The sequence below is a fragment of the Panthera onca genome, chromosome B1, assembly GCF_046562875.1.
Source record: "Panthera onca isolate mPanOnc1 chromosome B1, mPanOnc1 haplotype 2, whole genome shotgun sequence".
In the NCBI taxonomy this organism is placed as follows: domain Eukaryota; kingdom Metazoa; phylum Chordata; class Mammalia; order Carnivora; family Felidae; genus Panthera; species Panthera onca.
The window spans coordinates 63,770,088-63,795,654 of NC_138342.1; the positions used below are offsets into that span (position 1 = coordinate 63,770,088).

A 25,567-nucleotide genomic window follows, 5' to 3' on the forward strand; every position below is an offset into this window, starting at 1 on the left:
CACAGTAAGTCTAGTTAACATCATGATTTTTCTTCTAGTACTGCACCTTGACTATCTTGGATGACACTCAGTATCCAGTAATTGAAGGACTGGAGACATTTGTGGTTTTTCTCAGCTCAGCACAAGGGGCCGAACTGACCAAACCCTTCCAGGCTGTCATTGCAATTAATGACACATTCCAGGATGGTAAGATATTGGAGATGCCAGGTGGTGGCTCAGACTACATTTCTATTTTTCCTTATCTTCCAAGTATATGACATTAGAACTCATCCACGTTTCATTCAAGAAATAAATCGTGTGTGTGTGTGTGTGTGTGTGTGTGTGTGTGAGTGAGGACATGTATACACACTCTTTTACATAGAATTATGGAGGAGAAATAAACATTTATGTTTCTAGTGCTGTGCTAGGCACAAAAAGATGTATAAGACTTGGGCCTTGTCCTCAAGAAGCTTAGTGTCTAGTTGGGGGAATCATACCCTTAAACAGAAAAATTAGAATATTTTATATAAATGACCTACTAATGCTATAAATCCAGTACTATAGGAACAGAGGGGACTGAACAGCAAATATGTGTAGAAGAATCACAGATATCACAAAGGACATGATGTTTAAACAGTCTTAGGGTGCATTAGGGGTTTATCTAATGGGTAATAACATAAAGTTTTGTCAAATGGACAGATACAGTGTATATAAGGTATAAAAATTTGAAAGACGGATATTTGGAAAGCAGTGAGATGCTTACTTTTGCTTTAAGCCTGGCTGGAGATGAAGGAAATGAAATGAAGGAAATTAAATGGAAAGACAGGTTGGAGTCCAGTTCAAAAAAGTCTTATGTTGCAGCCTAAGGAATTTGTAAGCAGAGAGGAGTGCTTCTAAGTGGAGGAGTGGTGTGGTTTTTGTTGGAGGAAACTGACACTGGCAGTCCTGTGGATGATGTACAAGAATGAATAGACACAAGTATATGAATAAAATATCAGTCTCCACTGAAGAGCTAACCTAAGTAACAGAATGATGACCAGGAAAGGACAGTTATTTCTTGGGAAGCATTGATGAAATTTAGAATCATCAGATGCTAGGGGTATCTGGGTGGCTAAGTTGGTTAAGTGGCCGACTTCGGCTCAGATCACAATCTCATGGCTCATGGACTCTGTGCTGACAGCTCAGAGCCGGGAGCCTGCTTCAGATTCTGTGTCTCCCTCTGTCTCTGCCCCTCCTCCACTGGTGTGCACGTGCATTCTCTCTTTCTCTCACTCAAAAATAAATAAATAAACATTAAAAAAAAATTGTCAGATGCCGGAGTTGGAAAAGAAGATCTGGTCAAACTTTCTCCCTAACTCAGGAGGATCCTCATTAGCATCTCCGTAGTTGACGATAGAACCCATAATTAAACTCTTTCAGTGAGTGAAAAGTCACCGAAAAAGGAACAGGAAGCCAGCAGGGTGATCCTTAATGCTTTCAGTTATTTTTAAATTATTTATTTATTTATACAGTTTAAAAAATGACAATAAAGGTATACTATGAAAATTAAGTCTACCTTCTACCCCTGTCTCCCAACCCTCTGGTTGTTCTCCTTAGAGACAACCATTTTAACCAGTTTTTTTTTGTTGTTTTGTTGTTGTTGTTGTTGTTGTTGTTGTTGTGTGTACCTTCAAGAGAAATATCTATAAAACATATGCATACATATAATACACACAATATGTATATAATGAAAATGTCCAAAATTATATCTTATTTTGTACCTAGGTTTGTTGAGATCTAACTTACATAAATTAAAATTTACCCTCTTTAGTGTATCGTTCTATGCATTTTGACAGATGCACACAGTGGCATGGCCACCACCACAATAAAAATGTGGAACAGTTTCAATACCCTATAGAATTATCTCATGCCCCTTTGTAGCCAACCTCTTCCCCATCTTGAGCCCTGGCAACCACTGATGGTTTCTCGCCTATACAGTTTTGCCATTTCCAGAATGTCATATAATTGGAATCATGTAATATAGCATCTTGTGTCTGGTTTCTTTCATTGGAATATTGCCTTTGAAAACCATCCATGTTGTTACATATATAAGTAGTTCATTTCCTTTGTTGTGGAGTAGTTTCCAAATATATGGATGTGCTACAATTTGTTCAGCCATTCACCTGTTTATCCAATCACCTGTTTATCCAGTCACCTGTTTATCCAGTCATCTGTTGAATGACAATTGAGTTGTTTCCAGGTTTTGGCAGTTATGACTGGAATGACTATAAAAATTTTGCATATAGCTTTTTGTGTGACTATACATTTTTATTTCTCTGGAGTAAGTACTTGGGAGTGGGGTTGTTTGATTGTATGTTAAGAAACTGCCACCCTGGTTTCCAAAATGGTTATGACTATTTTGCATTACCACCAACAGTGTATGAAAATTCTGGTTGCTCCACACCCTCACCAACATCTGGTGTTTTTAGGTTTCTGCGAGTTCTTTTTAGTTATCCTAGTAGATGGATAATGGTGTCTCATGGTTTTGAAAGTCATTTCCCTAATGACACTGAGATCTTTTCAGGTGTTTACATGCCATCTATATATCTTCTTTAGCAAAGTATTATTCAAATATTTCCCCCATTTTTAATTGAGTTGTTTTTCCCCCTGTTATTACATTCTTATAAATTCTGGACAAATATTTGTGTTTTGCAAATATTTTCTCCCAATCTGTTGCTTGTTTTTTGTTCTTTCAAAAGGCAATAGTTTTTCATTTTGAAATAGTCCCATTGACCAATAATTTTATTATGGATTATGCTTTTAATATTGTATCTAAGAAATCTTTGCTTGACCCAGGCTTACAAAGATTTTTTTTCCTGGGTTTTCTTCTGGAATTTTTTTAGTTTTAAGTTTTACATTTAGGGTTGTGATTCATAAAATAGTAACTTCATAACTATGAACAAGATTATAACAATTATACTATTTTATATTTCATGTTACCTGAGAATTTACAGAGTGATGTACGAGAGTTTTCTCATTTGCTCATAATCTCATGGTTTTATACTTGTTTCCATTTTATAGATAAGGAGACTAGAATCAAGGGAGTAAACACCCAAAATCTCATACAAAGAGGGGCCAAGTTTTTGGCTTCAAGTTCATACTTTTTGCGCTATATGAATTAGTCCTATTTGGTGCAATAGTAGAATCTGTGGGATATGTTTTTTTTTTCTTCATTCACTAAAAAGAAGAAGGACATTCAGTTATCCTTTTTGTTCTTGAAAAGGCTTCTAATGCTTTTACATGAAAGGTATTTAATTTCCTTCTGATGGATTGGAAAGGGAATGCAAAATCAGAAGACCTAAAATATAATTCCAGCCCTACCACTTTTTTAAATTTTTGGCCTTAGATTAGCAACATAAGGTTACTGAGCCTAATTTTGTTAATCTATAAATAATGAAAATACCTACCTAATAAGGTTATTATAAGGATTAAATTAGAAAGTATGTGAAAATATCTACCATTGTACCTGGCACATAGTAGATTTTATTACATGTTAATTTCTTTTCTTCCTGACACATCTGTAATTTATCATACTTGCCAGTGGGACTCCAGTAACACATACAAGACTCATTGCCCTAGATCAACAGAAAACATTCCATTTGGATTTTTCTTCATGCTTTATTGATGAACATTAGGGTTGCAAACTTAGAAAATGCTTATGTTAAAATATTTCTCATCTTTCAGGCAGGCTACAACAAACTATATTTAGTCAAGAATTTATCCCAGAAAAAGAAATCCCCAAAGCTATTTCAGTAACCCATTGTAGTGTTCAATGGTTATATCTATTGGCTATCCTTCTTCCTAGGAATTGCTAACTTTTGTTGTTTCCTCCATGTGCACATTAAGGTAGAAAGATCTTACCTTCTCTCTAATCTTTATAAACTCTTCAATTTATGAAACAGGTTGAATAATTTGCCTAGGGTCACATGGAGAGGAGGTGATAGGGCCAGAGTTAAAACCTAGGTCTGTTCTATACAAGTCCAGTCTTCTGATTTTATACCCTACCATGCTAACTTTTTCACATTGCAGTTTTAGATGCTTGATGTCACTCAGTATTCTTATAATGTCAACTTTCAGCCTTCCAAAGTGATCTTCGGTCTTTCATCTTTTTCCACAGGGTGATCTTGGGGTCATAAATCATCTAAGTAGCTCATCTCAGAACATTTTCCTATTTTCACTTTCTTCTTCTGCTCTGGCACCTGGAGTTAGACTTTAGTATGGACCAGAGGAATGCTGAGCAAGACATGAAAGGCCTTGTAGCTGCAATCTTATCACACCCCTGTGTATGCATGATATCCTACCTACTCTAACTCAAGAGAATAGGAAGCAGGATTTCTCCTAAATCTCCAATCTAAGCATTGCCCATAAAGAGGCCCTCAAATTTCAGGATGTGACATTTGCACCTACTTTGTGAGTTACTAAGAAGATTATTGAATAATAGCATTTAGCGCATATTTTGCAGTCAAAGACTGGTGCCCAGCACTGTATGGATTACAGCAGAGCAGGGAGCAGAGTCCCACAGTTTATTTCAGGACACAAGACTGTAACACCAGTAATGAGATAACTGCAGACTGGGCTGTGTACGATGCATGTGCTGACAGTAAATGCACTATACCTAGTGCAAGCCTGTGAACCTCCACGAGGAATCACCATTTCATGGATCACCATTTTATGGTGTGGAAGGAGAAGGAATCTGCATTCAGGCATAAATGAGAATAGTGCTCCTACTTCCTGAGAACAGTGTTGCTGCTTATAGTTGGGGTGTTAAGAAGATTCCACATGTATGGAAGCCCTTAACATAGTGCCTGACTTGGGCTGGGCCTTTCCTTTGTATGCCATAACCCTTGTAAACAAATCTATTGCCCAACCCACCTTATTGTCTTTCCATTGTCTCTTGCCTCAGTCTCCAACCAGACTAAGGGCTCCATAAAGGCAGAGACCATTCCTGGCAGGCCGGTGATCGCGAGAAATATTCACCTACTTCCCTTCTCTTTTTCTCTCTCTCTCTCCTTTTTCCAGATAGGGGAAGGAGTGAATTCAGTTTAATATCTTGTTAAGGAGGGAAAAAAAGGAGTCTTTCACAGCTCAAGAAGAATTTTGGGTTAATGAATACATGACAAAACCCAAACATTACCATGAGAGACTGAACTCTCATCTGGCTTGATGCCTTTTGGGCCTGCAAGAAAAATCAATCCAAAGCTTTAGATAATCTGTCATGGGCAGAAAAGCTTTCCTGCTTGTGTTGCTTTTTACCTGCCAACCAGTTTCCTTCTTGTCCTTCTATGCTAGGTCATCTTTGCCACTCACCTTTTAACAGCACAGACTGTTTTATTGGACGACAGAACCCTAAATGGTTAATATTTGGGTCCTAATGCCAAAGTTGTTACTTTTCCTTTAGGTGAACTGTTCTTTTAAGAAGTATCTTCTGGGTTTTTCTTTGGTAGTAAGTGGCAACTGTTAGGTTTAGCTTAAGTAAGGAGTTTGCTTTGTTTTTGCTAGTGCCAACAGTTCTGAGCAGCGGGCAAGTTAGAGGCAAACAGAGCTCTTTACATATTGACTTGCAGAATGCTGGGTCCTCACCTCTCGGTTCCTTCCTTTCAGGTGTGGCAAGGCATATGCAAGACACAGCAAGGAAATAGCAATCTACAGTTTTAGGGTCAGCTTCTGCCACAGGTGACTCTGACATGTGACTGGAGGGACTACCTCTCTGTATTGTTCATTAATAAATAAATAGCCAGCAATCAACAAGATGTGAGTCTCAGAACAGGACATGTCTTAACGTGGAGCATTATTGTAGCCATTGTAGAAAGTAAGGAGAGAAAAAAATGGTTCTTCTTATTGAGAAACTTGGAGTTGGGGGCAATACAAATCATAATATAATAATTCCTACCAAATTTGAATGCCTGTGATGCGCCAGATACTCTGTTGAGCACCATGCATACATTATTTCATTAAATTTGGTCCTTCCAACAATTCTATAAGTTGGATAGTAATATTTCCAATTTATATATATTTTAAAAAACTCATAAAATCTAAGTAAATTAGTCTATATCATACAGCTAATAGGTAGCAGGACTGGGGTGGAAATTCAGGCCTGTTTACTGTAGAGCCCATGTTTTTAACCACAATTTCGCCCTGGTCCTTTCCTAAGTCAAATGAGACCATAAAAGTGAGCTATAAAAGAAAAGGTGATTTTATAGCAGTAATCACAGACTGGGGCCCCACTGGCCAAATTCAGCATGTGGATGTCTTTTGTTTGGTCCAAAGAGGTTGGCCTATATGGAATTTCTTTTTACTATTGTAACTGATTGCTTTTTCAAAAAAGTTTAGGAGATACAACATACAAATCCAGATTTCTGGCTTCATCTGAAAATAAGATATCTGCCAACAAAAGACTGGAGCTGAGGGGTGACCCCCTTTAAAAAGGCCTGAACTTTCCTCTTTACCAATGTCCCCACTCTTCCCTACTGTTTCCCTGTCCCAGGACCGATGTGAGTGGCCATTTATCATGAGGCTTGTGCTGCTCCTTTCCTTTTTGTAGCCTCAGAAGGAAAACAAACCTTTTGCATACTCAAGTCTCAATCCAAAAGTTTTCTTATACCTGGCTCATTTCTTTACTTGCATTACTCATCTGCATTTGAGATGGGGGCTGCACCCTGCATCTGAGAGAAAACAGATGCAGAATTGATTGATTCTATTTCATTGGAAGCACACTCAACAGTGGAAGCAGTTCCCTTGTCTTGAGAGCAACCATGCCTTGAAATTGGCTTACCGTCTCTGATTTGCCAGCCTGTGATGGCCGTTCATAGACCTTTCCTGCCAAGTGGCTGCTGAGAGCTACTGAGGGCTGCTGAGAGCTATGGCCACCTTCCCTTTGCCTCCTACTAATGATGCCTCCATCTTTCCTTCTGCTCCCCCAGTACCCAGCATGCAGTTTGCCAAGGATTTGCTCCTGGTGAAGGAGAAGGAGGGTGTCCTGCAGGTGCCCATCATTCGGAGTGGAGACCTGAGTTATGAGTCCTCAGTGAGGTGCTATACCCAGAGCCATTCTGCTCAGGTCATGGAGGACTTTGAGGAGAGAAGAAATGCAGACTCTTCACGGATTACATTTCTGAAAGGGGAGAAAGTAAGTGGATTCATGATACTGAAAGATCAGATTCTCTTTTTCCTTGATGCCTTTATTTGTCCATAATGAAGTCAGTTTGACAAATTCTGATCATCCTATGAATTCTTCTACTAGTTGATACCTTTTGTAATACTATCATCTGTCCTATGTGGCTGTCTTCTTTGTATCCTACTTACAACCAAATAAATACATATATCATTGGTTGAACTAGGAATTTAAATGATATATAACTGTTTTGGAATTTGGCAAAATCAAATGAATGAGGTCCCTCGGAATTTGCAACTACATGAGATGAACACATCACCAATGTCATCTAGAGGAGGAAGAGACAGTTCTTTAATACCTGGACCCCTGTCTCAGGGCAACATACATTCTGGTATAGAACCAATAGTATAGGACCAAATAAGCAGACACTGAGCAGGTTCGAGTCAGTGGAGTGTTCTTTTCTTAGCAATGTATATGCACATGGGCATAGAAACTCCTGAGAAACTCCCGTCAGTAAATATGGCTGCATTAGAATCAGGGGAGCCTGGATGGCTCAGTGGGTGGGCTCTACGCTGACAGCCTGCTTGGGATTCTCTCTTTCCTTCTCTCTCTACCCTCCCCGACTCATGCTCACTGTCTCTGTCTCTGTCTCTCCCAAAATAAATAAAATAAACTTAAAAAAAAAAAAAAAAGAATCAAAGCCTGCAACCTCAGTATATGTCAAAGTATATATTGAATGAGAATCACATTTCCCCATTTTTGGATATCAATTTCAAATGATTGAGTCATTTGTTCCCCCTCATTAGTCATTTCAAGGCCCATCTCTTATTTTGTTTATTTATTTTATGCCTATTCTCCAGCCACATTCCATTCTCCGCCTTAGAACTCATCAATCTGTTGTGTTTAATGTGTACCTCTTAATTTATATTTGTTCTTTAAAAATTCTTATATGCATAATTTTTAATTTATAAAACTGCTACTATGTTGTATCCTTTTCAAACTTTTACTGTGTTTACTCAGTAATATGTTTTAATATATGTCCACATCACTTATGTACACATCTAACCTGTTGCTGAGCTAGTGAATAATATTTAATAATGTGCATTTAGTACATTTTAACCATCCCCTCTCAACAATAGACTGTGAGGAACCTCAGAGATAGCACCCAGCCACCTCCTAACACTCAGCTACCACAAATAATGCTGCAATGCATATCCTCATACATGTCCACTTATAGCCCTGAGTAGCAATTCCTTTGGATATACACTCAGCAGCAAAATTGCTGGGCCATAGGCCATGTATGTGCTTAATTTGAAAAAATAGTGTCAGGATACCTTCCAGAAAGTCACTATCAGTAGCATGAAGGTTGCTGTAATCCTACAACCTCTCCAACACCTAGCATTACTCATCTTTTTAACTTTTTGCTAATCTAACATGTATAAAGTTAAATGTCATTTTAATTTGCATTCCTCCAGTTACTACCAATTTATATGCTTGGTAGCTTCTTGGGTCTCCTCTTATGTAAATACGTTTGTGCTTTGTTCCTTATTATTGTATTGCTGTCTTTTTCTTACTGATTTGAAGTCTTTGTTATATATTATAAACATTAATTCCTTGCCAGTTGTAGACATTTTAAATATTGTAAACATATTTTTCCATTCTGTCACTTATCTATTACCTTTGATCACAGTGTTCTTAGTTGAACATAAGTCTTCAATTTTGGTATAGTCAAACATACCAAATTTTTGCCTTATGATTAGTCTTTTTGAAGTTTAGTATTAGATGATCTTACCCATCCCAAGTCACTGCAGATTCTTCCTCTGTTCATCTTTACTACCAAAAAAACAAAAAACAAAAAAACTGATATCTTCCTTCTCTGAGACTCTTGGTCTTTTATAGATTCATGACTCATAGAAACCTGTCTTAGTTATATTTGGGGGGTGGGGGGATTTTACTGGTGGCAGGTTGAAACATGTGTTTAAACACACACACAAATACTGCAGATACAATCTTCAGCTTTGAGTCTACATGTCTGTATTTGTTTTAAGTTCAAAAGAGAATTCTCTGCCTATCCAAGAGACAGTTTATAATTTAATAAAATTATTAAGAAAATACAGTCTAATCATCTATATGTTACCCACATGAAAATCTATCATTATTCATAAGCACACTTTGGAATCTTCATTTTCTCTGGCTTGCTAAGAAATTTGTCTCTGAAACTTGTCCTTCATGATAATGTCCTTTTTAAAAAGATATCCTAAAGAGTCACTACGAAATTTATGCTTTCTATCAAGAAGAAAAGGAACTTCTTCAGGGGCTTAACATCAGTTTAGCAAGCTACCTATAAATGTTCACAGAATGTTCTTCCATTTAATGTGACCTCAGAAGTGTGAGAGTGAAACTTCTTTTTACCCACAGATCCTTTGCAATACAGCAGTGGAGTGGATTTAATATAGTTCAAGTAAAAGTAATCCCACTTCATATCACATGACTCTACTATTGAAGCTACTGCATCATCTAAAATGTTTTGGCATTATTTTCTGTTTTCTTAAGAATACATTCCTCAATAGAGTATATTCAGTGTGGGAAACACTTGATTTCTTTCTGCCAAACAAGGGGTTTTTTTCTTTTTTTTTTTTAATTAAATATAATTTGTCCAATTTGTTTCCATTCAACACCCAGTGCTCATCCCAACAGTTGCCCTCTTCAGTGCCCATCACCCACTTTCCCCTCTCCCTCCCACCCCTCATAAACCTTCAGTTTGTTCTCAGTATTTAAGAGTCTCTTATGGTTTGCCTCCCTCCCTCTCTGTAACTCCCCCCCCTTCCTCTCCCCCATAGTCTTCTGTTAAGTTTCTCAGGATCCACACAAGAGTGAAAACATATGGTCTCTGCCTGATTTATTTCAGTCAGCATAATACCCTCCAGTTCCATCCACATTGCTGCAAATGGCCAGATTTGATTCTTTCTCATTGCCAAGTAGTATTCCATTGTATATATAAACCACATCTTCTTTATCCATTCATCAGTTGATGGAAATTTAGGCTCTTTCCATAATTTGGCTATTGTTGAAAGTGCTGCTATAAACATTGGGGTACATGTGCCCCTATGCATCAGCACTCCTGTATCCCTTGGGTAAATTCCTAGCAGTGCTATTGCTGGAACATAGGATAGTTCTATTTTTAATTTTTTGATGAACCTCCACACTATTTTCCAGAGCAGATGCACCAGTTTGCATTCCTACCAACAGTGCAGGGATTTAGATTGTATTCTCAGACTTTCAGGACTAAACAGTTTTCAGATGAGATACCATTTGGCAACCCATTTGAGAGTTCTGCAGCATTGAAAGGTATCTGCAACCTAACAAGAAGTCTTTCTGAGTTCCTTATAAAACTATTCCGGGGACGCCTGGGTGGCTTAGTCGGTTGAGCGTCCGACTTCGGCCCAAGTCATGATCTCACCGTTGATGACTTCAAGCCCCACATTGGGCTCTGTGCTAACAGCTTGGACAGAGCCTGGAGCCTGCTTCAGATTCTGTGTCTCCCTCTCTCTGTGCCCCTCCCCCACTCATGCTCTGTCTCTCTCTGTCTCAAAAATAAATATAAACATTAAAAAAAGTAAAATAAAAAACTGTTCTGTTTTTGCCAAGGGAAAGGACCATTGTTTTGCTCCCCAGGAAGCCTAATACATATATGTTAAACCCCCATTATCAGAAATATACCTTTCATAACACGTACATACTCATTGGTTTGCTCTGCACAAATTTCCTTCAGGTGCATTGGAGTGGGTTGTTTTATTGATCTTGTTTTTCATAACTCATGACTGATCATTCAGAGTAGTTTGGAATGTTTTAATACAAAGCTCCACATGTAGGTATGTCCCAGTCAGGCATGAACTATTAGATTTAAACATTCTACTTTACAAATGAAATGGTTTGGATCCTTTTGAATTTGTGTTGGCTCTTTGATGCTGCAAAGAAGAAAAATCATTTTCTAGGAAAACCAAGCAAGCTACTGATTTTTTAGTGCAAATTTTAATCTATCTTATGACATTGGCTCTAGACGAAGAACTGTACTGTCTCTATCCATGATGACTCCATGTTTGAGCCTGAGGAACAATTCAGGGTTTATCTCAGCCACCCTCTTGGAAACCACTGGAGTGGAGCCAGAGTTGGGAAGAATAACATGGCCACCATCACCATATCCAATGATGAAGATGGTAATAGAAGATATCATCTTTACTTATTCTTTGGTTGATAGAACATGAACTGATGTTTTACTAATAATGTAATTATAGGTGTTTTTTGAAAATGAAAGTGCTATAAAAGTGCCTACTGGTAACAATTTCAGAGTATTTATATACACTGTTGGCACCAAGTGATCATCCTCTACAGAGTTCCACTAAGTTTATAGGTATTTTTAATCTCATTATTTCCTACTACATTGCCAAGAGATAAGAGATGAGTGTAGTTACAAGCTAGGACAGAGATGCTACGGCAGACAGAGAATAAAAACTATTTAAGTCGTTGCAGTTCAGGAGCAAGATTGGAAATACAGTCAGAATCAGTTGAATCCAATGAACTAATTTAAACGCTGCCACCTTCCCAGAAAAAATCTAATTTCTCAGCTTTCTTCTAATTGATTTGGCCTATTAACCTAAAAAATCTTAAATTCTTTAGTCAGGTGTCAGCCAAGAATGACCCAGGCACTAGGGAAAACAAAATGAAATCTGTTTCAAATTGGGACATAATTGTTTTATTCAAATAGATATTTTAATGAGTGAATGTATAATAATATTGCAAATAGTAATAGCTGTTTTTATTGAGTATTTACTGCATATCAAAAACCATGCTAAGCATATTATTTTATCTTATTTCATTTTATCCTGACAGTAAGGTAGATGTTATTATCCCTCTATTATAAGTGAAGAAATTGAATATCAGCAAATTTATATAATTTATGCTCTTAGTTACACAGCTATAAGCAGCAAAACTGGTTGTAAACCTTATTTTGTCAGATTCTAGAATCTACATGAGAGTCAGTGAGACTCAGGGTTTCTGATATAAAATTGGGGACTAACTTGGACATTGGGTAAAATAAGAAAAGCCAGGTTTGAAGTTGAATTGGTCCTTCACCCAGCAAGACCCGGATTCAGATCCTGAAGTGAGCCTCTCCTGGTCACACAGAAACCTAGTGATTGAGTCTCAAGAGGTAATAAGTAACACTCCTAAGTTTCAAAGGGCATTTATTAAAACTACAAAGTTTCAAATGAAGCTTATTTTCTACAATTAAGAAGAATTAACTTTCTGAGAGAGAAAGAAGGGAAAGAACAGAGACTCTAGAAATTTTTCCAAAATATTATAGTATATTAGAAATGGCATAAAATTTGTAATTGTTCTCAATTATCCCATTTTTTATCTCACTATATCCACCACTACCACCTCACCCTTCCCCTTAAGAATATAATGGAAAATGGGGCGCCTGGGTGGCGCAGTCGGTTAAGCGTCCGACTTCAGCCAGGTCACGATCTCACGGTCTGTGGGTTCGAGCCCCGCGTCAGGCTCTGGGCTGATGGCTCAGAGCCTGGAGCCTGCTTCTGATTCTGTGTCTCCCTCTCTCTCTGCCCCTCCCCCATTCATGCTCTGTCTCTCTCTGTCCCAAAAATAAATAAAAAACGTTGAAAAAAAAATTAAAAAAAAAAAAAGAATATAATGGAAAAGAAGGCACAATTTGAAATTTTTTTTAAAACCAACATATTAATCATTTCATAGCAATGAGAATCGCACCTCAAACCAGAGTGTTAGGAAGTCTTGGGTTCTTCATTAAAACTACTCTTTCTTAACTAAATAACCTAGGAGAAGTTAGGAAAAGTTAAGGGTGAGAGACATAAGGGCCCTGGGAGGAAGGACCCAGAAGATCAGAGATGGGAGATGGACTTGGGAAGTTTAGGTTGTGTATAAATGAGATAAATTATAAAACTTAGAAATTCATATCTCATAAATGAAAAAGAGTTGATTCATGCCATTGGTTGGTATTTACCAAGGGTTTACTCTCTCTCAGTCCCTTGATAAAGTGTGTGAATTTAAAAACATTTTGTGAGTTGTGATACCCAGATGGAAACTTGGACATCATGCATTTCAAAGTGCTTAAAAATATTTCCCCCAGTATACTGTTTTTAATAAGAAACCTGTGAGAAGTCCTACAGAATCACAAATAAATTCCTTTTCCAAACCTTTGCTGAGAAGTAAAAACTGATTGATTTTTATGACTGTAAGCCATTGTGCCTTTGTACTATTTACTAATGTGGAAAACTCCCTCTTGTCTTTATAAGATGTTTTCATGGGGGTGGGAATCCTTTGTGCTTTTCTAACTGGCTCTTGTTTTTCTTAATCCTGTTTCCTTAGCCCCTACGATTGAGTTTGAAGAAGCTGCATATCAAGTCCGTGAACCCTCAGGGCCAGATGCCATAGCCGTCCTGAACATCAAGGTGATCCGAAGAGGGGATCAGAACAGGACATCCAAGATCCGCTGTAGCACACGCGATGGGTCTGCCCAGTCTGGGGTGGATTATTACCCCAAGAGTCGAGTCTTGAAGTTCAGTCCCGGTAATTGAATGCCAATCCCAGTCTGTGAGTTTTACATAATAGAGAGGCAAATATCTTGTATTTGAAGAAAGGGATGAGCAGAAAAATAAAAGAGGAAAACAGTAGTGCTGATTAATCATGAAGTATTTATTAAGCACACATTTGATATTATAGGAATCTTTCTTAAAAAATGGCATTTTTCTAAAAAAGAAAAAAGGAGATCCCTTACTTCAGAACATCCTTGGCATTTTGGCTCATTTAAAAGGATTTTGTTGTTATTGTTAGCCTATGATTTGGTTGAGTAACAGATGCAGTTGATTTTAAAAGAATAAACATGACTGCCATGATCCAACAAATATTGATAAAACCAGTGTGCTGGGACCTTCAGAGATTACTAAAATCCAGAAGGCACAGTCTCTGTGCTCCAGTGGTTTAACATCTGCTAAGAGACAGGATATCCTGTTATGAGATTTCTAAAAAAGGTTTATTGTATAGAGAGAACTATGGAAATGAGTCAGGGAAGAGAGAGAGATGGGATTCAGGTCACAGCTGGCTGTTTAACTATTTGATATAGTTGGAGATGGAGAAGGAGTTGAATTATATGCTAGATTTTGTCACAGAACTTTCTGGAGCAACATAAGGTAAAAAGACTGGTGCAGATCCTAGAGCCATTTGCAATGTAGCCAGAAGTGGGCAACAGTGGTAGATGTCCTTTTCAGAGATGTCTTGGCCAGTGGGGGGAAGAAGTGACTCCCTCAGAAATGAAGGGGGAGGAGTCTCTGATGTCTCTCATTCCACTGGAGTTTTTTAAGGGCTTTTCGCTTTATCCCATGTACATCTGGTTAGTGTTTGCTGGAAACGTAGATGCCCTTCCTCCACCTCCATACAAGGACTATTCTTCCACGTGTCTTTACTTTTTCCTTTTCTGCATAAGGATCTGGTAGAAAGATAGGTCTTGGGAATAACCTAACCCAGGAATTTACAGGAGAGGAAGAAGGGAGCCTTAACCACAACCAGGGAGATTTTCACCCTCAGAGAATCAGTTTATAGGAAAGGAAGGGAGTTTCTAAGGCTCTCACCCTCCTCGTTCCAGGCTGCCAAACCTTTATGTTATTGTCTTTGCGGGGATGGCCTGGTAGGAAGCCCTTGAGGTACTGCTTCTCAGGACAGCTTTGAAGGATGTCTTGTGTGCAAGCCCTCACTGCCACGCAGGATCCCGTGCCTAAGTGTAAAGGGGAAAGAAAAATTAAGCAAAAAATCCTCATAACCAGGGTGGAGTGTATTTTGGATCATAGATTTTTATTACTACCAGCTAGTGTCAGACAGGGGCCATTAATTCTCATATGGCATTGAATAGTAAATCTGCAATACTGAGCCTCTACCACAGGTGGAATTTGGTCTATAAAATAGATTTCTCACTTGAGATGAGAATAAAGTGATTAGCAACCACTGTATTTATAGAAAACCTCTAAAAAGAAAGGGCGTTGTTTATCAGGAAGTCTCAGCAGTGCCAACCTGCACTTAGTGAGGTCACCTAATGAGAACCTTTGCTCTCTTTTTGTTCTGTGCTTGGTGAAGGTGTGGATCATATCTTTTTCAAAGTCGAGATCCTGTCCAATGAAGACCGGGAATGGCATGAATCTTTCTCCCTAGTCCTTGGCCCAGATGACCCAGTGGAAGCAGTTCTTGGTGATGTGACCACTGCCACAGTGACAATCCTAGACCAGGAAGCAGCAGGGAGTCTCATATTGCCAGCGCCACCCATTGTGAGTTGCTTGACCCAAAGGGATCACTACCTGTATGTCCTAGTGACTAGTAGCTGAGAACTTGGCAGAAGTAGGACTTCTGGTGCTATACTTCTTCATTTTCTAACACAGTAGTTCTCAACCAGGAGCCGTCTTGTTCCTTCCTTCCCAAACCCCTTCCCTGCACCACCACCTCCACGGGACATTTGGCAATGTCTGATGACGCTTTTGGTTGCCACAACGGTCAATGGATGTCACACTAGGCGCTATTAGCATCTAATGGGTAAGAGCTAGGAATGCTGCTGTACATCCTGCAATGCACAGGACAGCCCCAACAACAAAGAAGTATTTGGCATAAATGTCAGTAGTGCCAAGGATGAGAAACCCTGTTCTGACAGAAGAGTGAGACCAAAACATGTTGATACCCTAGTGTGATAAACACAGAAAGTGCAATACAATTGATCTTCTCACGTCTTTGGTGGGACCTAGAAGAGTGGAGAAAAAAAATAATGCTACCCCGTATCTATTACCCTACATACTTGCCACACACATAGAGGTAAGTATTTGCAAAAGTGCAGTACCCGACTTCCCATGTTGGGGTGTATGCAATGAGCGCAACGACTTTACAATTAGGAGGAAAATGCCTGGAGGTTGCCAAGGGAAACTTAACCCATAATAATGAGGCAGTCAGAATAAGTCTTCTAGCCTCCCCTAGCTAGTCTTCTATAGTAGAAGGATCATTCCAAAATGTGTCTCTTCTTCAACCATGGAAGAAATACACTCCCTTTATTTACTTTTGTTTTGCCAGATATACTACTGTGTATCATTAGCAATTTAATGCAACTTAATTTATTGTATTTTTTAATGCAGCTTTAAACTAGTAACTGTTACTCATGATATAGCTTTAGTGACAGTGTGCATGAAAATAAAAGTATTTTCCACATGAGTGATAGAGCTCTGATTCAGGAATAAGATTAACCAGATACTAAAGATTTTTAGCTCAGGCAAAAGGAAGATCTTCTTCACCACTGATATGTAGTATCTTTTAGGGATGCCTGGCGAAGCACTGTGAAAGCTTCCGTTATATTTTAAAGAATCCCTAGCGGTTAAGGGATCTTGTGGATCTCTAGGGAGGAGACCCCTAGCTCTCTGAGCATCCCAACACCCAGCCCAGGCTGAAGCTTTGTTGCTCCTTTTCAGGTTGTTACACTTGCCGACTATGACCACGTAGAAGAGGTTACCAAGGAAGGAGTCAAGAAATCCCCCTCCCCAGGCTACCCACTGGTTTGTGTCACCCCCTGTGACTCTCATTTCCCCAAGTATGCTGTCATGAAGGAACGCTGCAGTGAGGCTGGCATCAACCAATCATCTGTGCAGTTCAGCTGGGAAGTAGCCACCCCCACTGATGGCAATGGGGCTCGCTCTCCCTTTGAGACCATCACTGACAACACACCATTTACCAGTGTCAACCACATGGTAGGTCTAGGGGTCTGGGCCTGGTTGCATAGGGAGAAAACTCGTGTCTCTGTTTGTCACCACAACTTTATCAAATTCCTTAAGGTCCTTGCATGGCATTTGGAATGAAATAAATGAATGAGCAGGTACACAGTATATACCCAGCTGTTTTAATTCTTATATATAAGAAGAGGTAATGTGGTATAATGGAAAGAGAACCACGCCAGTAATCAGACAACCTGTTTACTATTCTTGATTCTGCCTACTTTTAACTATGTGATGTTAAGAGGTTGCTTAACCTCCCCGAGTCTCCGTTTCCTGATCTGCAAAATAGTACTTCTTCCACTTAGCGACTTGACAAGGTCACTGACGAATCGGTTGTAAAAGTGATCTATAAATGGTAAAGTAAGTCAAAGATTCTAGGTAGGTACAGTTAATGATTACTTTTTTCCACATGTCTTCAATCGTTCAATAGGTGATAGGATAGAAACTCCTTAAGGACCTGGACCAAGGGTCCTACCACATTTTTATAGCCCAACATGCTCAGCACATTGATGGTGCTAGTAGAGACGGCACCGTTATTAAACAAAGAAGAGAATGTTTCCGAGGGATCAGCATTTTGCAAAATTGTAGGAGGACACGCAAAGAAGTTCACTATGCAGTTGCTGTCCTCAAGGAGGTGGGACCCCAGACCCACCACCAGAGAGCAATGAACAGTGAGTAAGGGTTTGCCCAACCTTAAGAAACAGCGCACTGCAGTGACAGCTCCTCACTCCAGTGACGTCATTCTCCCCAGAGACAGAACTGGAAGCAGTGGAGATACTCAGCATAGTACCTGGCACATAGTAAGCCCTCAACAATTTTTGATTGAAATTAATGCACTTAATAATTTTGGAGATCAGAGCTTTCTTTCAGACTGAATTTCTCTAGATTTTTTCCTATTCAGCTCTCAGTTTCTTCTCACTTCAGTAAGTGCTTCACGTACATGGGATAATAGTGGAGGAAAGGCACAGATAAATGGGGGGCCCTGGACAAAGCAGTCACTCATGTCCACTGTTTTTCACATAGCTTATTCAGAAAGGCCAATAGGTCAGGGTGCCTGGGTGGCTCCGTCGGTTAAGCATCCGACTTCAGCTCAGGTCATGATCCGGCAGTTGGTGAGTTCGAGCCCCGCATCAGGCTCTGTGCTGACAGCTCAGGGCCTGGAGCCTACTTCAGATTCTGTGTTTCCTCCTCTCTCTGCCCCTCCCATGCTCATACTCTGTCTCTCTCTGTCTCTCAATAAGAATAAATAAACGTTAAAAAAAAATTTTAAAAAGGCCAATAGATCAATTCTTTTGCAAAATAACCTAGCTAAACTACCTGATAAATTTTAAAAATTTAAATGGCAAGACTTAATAGCTTATTGTTTTATTAAGTATCTAATTCTCTTTTCAAAACACCATGAAGGCAGTTTGGTCTGATTTGAGCCAAATATACATTTTTAACAGGTACCAAGTTTATAATTTTACTTTATGTTTCAGTTTTTCTTCTTGCAATGACTTGGTGACTAATACTTTTACCCCAGTTTCCTTTGCTTTATCTTTGTTTCTTCAATTATTTATTTAATACCATTGTATTGTGTGCATTTTTGTAAGATGCCTCAAATCCCTTCTGAACTAAGTCCATGTGTAAATAAATAAATAAGGCGTTGGCAGCTAATTAAAAAAATTTTAATGGAAAAATCCTCTTTAATTTTTAATGGACTTCAATGAAAATTGTTTTCATGGGTAGAATTTATAAGTTTGTATGATTGCTTTGTGGGAGGTCTATGGCACACAGAACTACTAATTAACTTTTCTTGTTATGTACTTCCCTGTGTGTATGCACACATTACCTAAAGAGTTGTGGTGACCCACGTTGCCTCTGCAGAGATTGAGTTAAGCATTCTTATGGCTTCTCTGCATCTGGGAACATGAAAGAATCTGTTGAAAGACCTCCAAAGGCCAGTAGGTTTCAGAGGACAAGTTCTCAATTTCCACCCTGCAGGTTATTGTAACCTTTGCAATGTGTGTGGTCATTAGGTGGGGCTGGGGGAGGGACCAGCAGTAGGAAAGAAAGAAAAATAAGAATTCCTGGGAAGGAAGCATCCCTCCTCTGTATCCTGACACCATGCCCTCAGCAAAAATGACTTTGAGACCAACCAGTCTTAATGGAAAGGTTGAAAATCAGCTGAGTGGTCCTTATGCTGAACCTAATATATAAAGAGACCAATACTATCACCGGTAACCCGTCATCTCTGGCCTCTTGCTCCACATCTATCTACTTAACACTGTCTGACATACTGCCTTAGGCTACAAGTACTTACTGCTCTGTCCCTAGTGACTGGCTCCTGGGAGAAAGTCACCAGTTTTGTGGCAAATGAATGAACAGATAAATAGATGAGTGGATACTGGGATGGATAGACAGATAATGGGTGGTCTTCACAGATAACCCTGTACCAGAAACTGGTGATGTCATATCATCCAGAAGATACAGTGGAAGGAGCTGTTTAAGGAGTAAACACATGTCTGATGTACTTTTTGCTTCCCGGTAGGTTCTGGATAGCATTTACTTCAGCCGGAGGTTCCATGTGCGCTGTGTGGCAAAGGCTGTGGACAAGGTGGGCCATGTGGGGACCCCCTTAAGGAGCAACATTGTTACCATTGGAACAGACAGTGCAATCTGCCACACCCCAGTGGTAGCTGGGACAGCCAGAGGCTTCCAGGCTCAGTCCTTCATCGCAACCTTGAAATACTTGGACGTCAAGCACAAGGAACATCCGAACAGGTCAGGCACGTGGTGCCTTCCACAATGAGAGGGCTATCCTTTTGTGTGTTTTCTGGGTGAGACAGATGAATGAGTGATGTTCTGCAAAATAAGAATAGTGGAGGGGCGCCCGGATGGCTCAGCCGATTAAGTGTCCAACTTCCGCTCAGGTCGTGATCTCGCTGTTTGTGAGTTTGAGCCCCATATGGCACTCTCTGCTGTCAGCACAGAGCCTGCTTCAGGCTCTGTCCCTCTCTCTCTCTCTCTCTCTCTCTCTCTCTCTCTCTGTCTCTCAAAAATGAATAAAAACATTTTTTAAAAATATATTAAAAAAAGAATAGTGGTGATAAAAGCTTCAGAAAAAATTCTTCAGAGGCTCCCGAAAACTGGCCCCTTGCCTGTCTTCTTAGCCTCATGTCCCTCACCTTGTCATCCTCACCTGCCAGTCCACCCACAGAGAACCAAACTGAAACCAAATCGCCAGGGCTTCCAACTCTTTTATGTTGCGTGCCTCTGCCATGCTGTCACTCCTGACCGCAATTTTCTCAGCCCCCTTCCACTCAATGTAGTTAAATCCTACTGTCCTCCTCCACCTACCTCATGACATCCTTTGCAAGAACCATCATCTTCCCCAATTTAATTTGGAAGCTCCCCCTTAGAGCTGTACTGGCACCCATGCTATCCATACCTCTTTCAGAGCATTATCACCCTTCATTCTCTGTCTGTCCCCACAGTAGATGGAGAGGGCACGGACCTTCTTTTTTTTTTTTTTTTTTGGTCCCTTCTGGCTGGGACAGTGCTTCTTGGCACCTAAGAGACTCTTGCTAAATATCTAGTGAACAGAGTAATAATACTGTGTAAACTGAAAGTCACTGGGCAAGTGTGCTTTTATTTTTTCCTGTGCTACCATGAGTTTGATGGAAATGGATACTTTCAGTTTTGCCTAGCAAAAAAAGAATTCATGCATATTATACATATTCATTAAACCTTGTGGTATTTATGTATGTGCCTTTATGAGCAACTAAGTTCAGAGAAAGGGGTTCATTTGCATGGAGAAAAAAACAGATTTAAATATGGAGCCAAGAATATGCAAATTCTTTCTTTTTTCCAACCGAATAAGATTTACTTTTGTTGAAAAGCAGTAGCAGGAGTGCCCAGGGCACTACTGACCCCTTCCCAGCAAAAGAGACATCATGTTCATATTGCAAGGTAGCAATTCCTCTTAAAAAATGTCTCTTGGGTTTTTGTTCCAAGAGACAAGCTGTAAAAAGTCAAAGGCACCCTCAATCAACATGCTGAAAATTTAAACTTGTACAATAAAAATAACGCAGCCCATAACTACAGTTCTGTTCTTTCACAGTCTTAACCAATATTTATTAAGCTCGTGTTTTAGTTAGGATTTTATACTACGTGCTCTGGAGAAACAAAAGACGTGAAGGAAATGATCCTTGTCCTCACTGTGGGGAGGCAAGATAAACAGAGTCCGAAAGCGTACAAGACATAGCAGCCAATATGAATAAGTTACAGACTTCCTGGTGCAAAGGCACCTATGTGCTGAGAAGTGATGAGGGGAGGGGTACCTGGGTGCCTCAGTCAGTTAACAGCTCAGGTCATGATCTCATGGTTTGTGACTTCAAGCCCCACATCAGGCTCTTTGCACTGACAGTGTGGAGCCTGCCTGGGATTCAACCTCTTCCCCTCTCTGTCTGCCCCTCTCTCAAAGTAAATAAATAAACTTTAAAAAAGGAAAAATGTAGATGAGGGGAGAGCACACTGCAAACAGAGGCCAGTTAGGGCCGCCCTTGTTGCTGGAACTTGAAGGGACAGAGGGGAGAAAAGTCTCTTTTGGCTGGGGGGGGGACAGTAGCAGTAGTGGGGTATAACTATTTCTAAGATACTTTCCTGGGTAGGGATATCTACCTTAGAGTATAAAGAGCTCAGTGAGGTCTTTTGGCACAAATACTTTAAAAAATATAAGTGTCCCAGACACTCACTGTGACAGAGAAGGGGAACAGCACCTCTATCAGTCATTCTGCTGTAGCACACAAGGAAACAAAGCTCCCATTTAAAGCAAAAGGAAGCTTTAAAGTCATTTGTGGTTGTGATATTATCTTTTCTTGTATATATAAAAAACAAAACAAAACAAAAAAACACCTGTGATTCTTGATTGCTATCAGTCCTGAGTCTGGAGGATTTCTTGATGGGGGGGCTGGGGCGGGGGTGGAGAACAACCCCACACATATATCATACCCTCGTGTTCCTACAGGGAAAGCCTCAAGAAAAAAAAGGGTAAATTCACTGGTGAAGACAGATTGAGTTATGAGAAAGAAATGTACCATATTAACTGCTTAGAGCATGCACCTAAACACTATCTCCGCCGTTTTTTCCCTTAGAATCCACATTTCCGTGCAGATCCCGCACCAGGATGGAATGCTGCCCCTTATCTCCACCATGCCGCTGCACAACTTGCATTTTCTATTATCTGAGTCCATCTACAGACACCAGCACGTCTGCTCCAATCTCGTCACCACCCGTGACCTAAGAGGCATCTCAGGTGGGGGCTTTCCCATTCCAGCCCAGCACAGTGGCCCTTAGGGATAGAGCGAGGCGAACTCTGCTTTCGTGTCTCCCAGTCCTCAAAGTCTGCATGTTTAGTGGATTTCCTTCCTAGCAGGCAACCAAACATAGGCAGCTCAGACAGTGAAGTGAATAGGGAAAAACAAGGACTTTGGAACCAAGCTGATTTAGGTTTGAATCCCTAATTCTACTACCTATACAACTAAACAGAAATAGCAGAACTTCCCCAAACCACTGTTTGCTTTTCTATGACATGAGGAAAACAATTGCTACCAATCAGGGTAAGGATTTAATCTGTTGATGGTTTTTAAAGCACCTGCCATGGTAAATGTTCGTTCTTTCCCTGCCCCACTGTTGAGCATGTTTGGATCTGTGCCCTGAAATCCCCTGATTGCAGCATCTTTAGAAAGCTAAAGTGCAGATGTCACATGTTATAGGATGGGCTCCCGGAGCAGGAGCTGAGATGAAATGTGGGGGTGCAAGATGTTCATTGGGGATCAGCATCTGTGAAGAGGAAGGAGAGGACGCAGAATTGGGCAGAGGGAGAAGTCAGACTGCAGTGCAGCCCTCCAGAAGCCCCCACCGCTTCAGGAACTCTTCCTACCTCCAGCCCCAGCTGACAGCCCTCTCTGAGGCACCTCAGTCACTGGATGCCAGAGCCCCCACAAGGGTGGCCGCAGGAGCCGCTGTGCCACTGACGCAAACCTGAAGGAGCTGACAGCCCGGGTGGCACATTCCGGTGTCTACCATAGCAGACATTTTACTCTACAAAGGATCCTGTCCATTTCCATTTACCTTAGCGAGTGCGCATTAAATGCATGTTTCCTCCCTTGACAACCGATGAATCATTTACCAGTATTTTAGAAGATAGAGAAGCATTCATACGCTCTTTCATATTCATTAAGCATCACTTTAGGTAGTGATGGTCTTTACACGGTAGAAATTAGTTGAGTATAAATTATTCGCAAGTCACTGAGCTACACATGAAAGTCTAACCTGTTCACGTGTGCAGCCACTGAAAGAAACATACACTGTTTATAGGCTGAAAGTTTGTACCTCTTCCCACTTAAACATAATTAAATTCAACACATGATAATTGAGATCCTACTCCTTTCAGGGCAGAGGACCAGGTGCTGGTGTCAAACATCCTAAGACATTTCAGACATTCTAAGACTCTTTCAGAATATTATATTTGCTTTTAGTACTATAAAAAATTTGAATCTTGATATTCTAAAATTGTATCTGTGTTTAGCTCTCTACTGCATAAAGGTCTTCCTTAATTTAGAACACTGTGGTTGCTTGGCAGCATTTGATCCAATAATTTTTGCCCGTAGCAGGGAGGTTTAGTCAAGCATCATTAGTGAGCTATTTACTCATTAGCACAAAATTAAGATTTTTTTTTTCCTAAGAGTTCAGAAACCATAGCAGGGGAGGAGGTAGTCAGATGTTTGTCTGTTGGCTTTACATAAAAGCTATTTTTTAAAAATCAGTCTTAAAAAATAACAATTCATCAACAAATCATCCATGTAGTAAATCTGTTTCTTCAAGGGTTGATTGCAAAGCTTCAGTATGTATTCTTTTCCAAGACACACAGGGCCACTGAGATCTGGCTCCATTTATGGTACCCTTTGCTCATCTTTTCTTCTGGGGTTCATGCAGCCTCTTAGAGGAGTCTATGAACTCAGTCACAGGTAACCCCCTAGCAACAGGTACTCTAGCTCCCCTCCCCTTCTCATGCAGTGTGTATTGGGAACCCTGGGTTGCTCCATTAATGGTCTCTGATGGAAGGTAAGCTATCTCAGTCTCTCAAGGACACATCCCTTCTCCCCACCCAGCTCCTGGGCAGCCAACGAGGGGCATGTCAACAGACTGACTTCTTGTTCCTTGTTCCTCCCTCCCCCACAGAGGCAGGGTTCCTGGACGATAAGGTCTATGACAGCACAGCCCTGGGACCTGGCTATGACCGCCCCTTCCAATTTGACCCCAGCGTCCGGGAGCCCAAGACCATCCAGCTCTACAAACACCTGAACCTGAAGAGCTGCGTCTGGACCTTTGATGCCTATTATGACATGACTGAGTTAATTGATGTCTGTGGGGGGTCTGTAACTGCCGACTTCCAGGTGGGTCCTCCAGGGGCTTATCCAAAGGCTGCAAGCACCTGGGTGCCATATGAAATTTTGTTTCTTCCTGAAGCACTTCTGTTAGCATGTTGCATCTGGTGCCCAGCCCTAGAACTGGGATAACCAAAGGAGTCTTTAGAAGTCCCTCAAATGAGACCTTAGCAGCATGATGGCTAGAGAGAACCCTCGAAAGTCTTCTAAATCAATTAACTGGAAAATTAATGTGGAAAATGTTAAAATGAATGTGGAAAAACATTACTGTCTGGCACAGCCACTTATATAAAAATCTAATATTTGCTTCTCTAGATATATATATATATAATATATAATATATTATATATATATATATATATATATATATATCCCCCTGGGTATATTTTGGAAGTCAAAAGGATTGACATTTCATGGTAAGGTTATTACGAAGTAGATGTTTTCTTTTCCGCATATGGGGAAATAAGTCAAAGTAAGGTGTACCTTTCCAGAAGACAGGGAAAACATAATGCTTTTTAAGCATTATGGAGAGAGAATTGTGTATAACACTTTGATTTCATTCCTAGTCCAAATCTGTGCGAAATTTACAACCCTTGCAAAAATGGACACATTCTTAATCGTTGTGGAACATTAGTGACAAAAGAAAATTTTAGCAAGAAGCCATAGTCATAGGAGGGCAGTTATATCAAAGAAATGCATCCTCATGGGAAATACGAATCTAAAGCAGATTCTACCTAATTATCAGCAGTTATCTCAATGAACTAAAAATTAACGTTTGTTCTTCATTTCAAATCGGTTTAACCACACTGAAAGAGGGACTTCTGGAGGCACTGAGAGTAATCATTTTGAGGACGTGCCTTTGATTAAAATTTGGTTTATTTTGCACTATCTCTGTTTGGTTAGCTCTCATTTTATATACACTACTGCCCTCTACTGAGTGGAAAATTAAAGCATTCTTAAGTTCTCTGTTTCTGCAGTTACATGACCTATATTCACCTTCGAAATGCAAAACTAAGTGATTGGTTCCTCCTGACCTCTCAAAAATTAGTATTCTATGTTCTCCGTGTTTTTACTTTAATCATGTTTTTGTATATTTTTGTTCAGAATATGCCTAAAAATCTCAAAGGCTAAGATTTCTTGTTATATATGCCCCACTTCTTGAACCAACACAGAATATATGC

At 40.0% G+C, this 25,567-nt stretch overlaps 1 protein-coding gene across 1 annotated transcript in view; it reads left to right on the forward strand.

Moving 5' to 3' along the window:
• FRAS1 (Fraser extracellular matrix complex subunit 1) overlaps positions 1 to 25,567 on the forward strand; it is a 425,053-nt gene that overhangs the window by 372,981 nt on the left and 26,505 nt on the right. Inside the window, exons 58-66 of the mRNA XM_060654809.3 lie at positions 39 to 186; positions 6,939 to 7,144; positions 11,190 to 11,346; positions 13,532 to 13,732; positions 15,290 to 15,477; positions 16,657 to 16,932; positions 19,487 to 19,719; positions 22,092 to 22,252; positions 24,181 to 24,395. Of these exons, the coding sequence (XP_060510792.3) occupies positions 39 to 186; positions 6,939 to 7,144; positions 11,190 to 11,346; positions 13,532 to 13,732; positions 15,290 to 15,477; positions 16,657 to 16,932; positions 19,487 to 19,719; positions 22,092 to 22,252; positions 24,181 to 24,395 (1,785 nt within the window). The remainder of the gene's footprint in view (positions 1 to 38; positions 187 to 6,938; positions 7,145 to 11,189; positions 11,347 to 13,531; positions 13,733 to 15,289; positions 15,478 to 16,656; positions 16,933 to 19,486; positions 19,720 to 22,091; positions 22,253 to 24,180; positions 24,396 to 25,567) is intronic.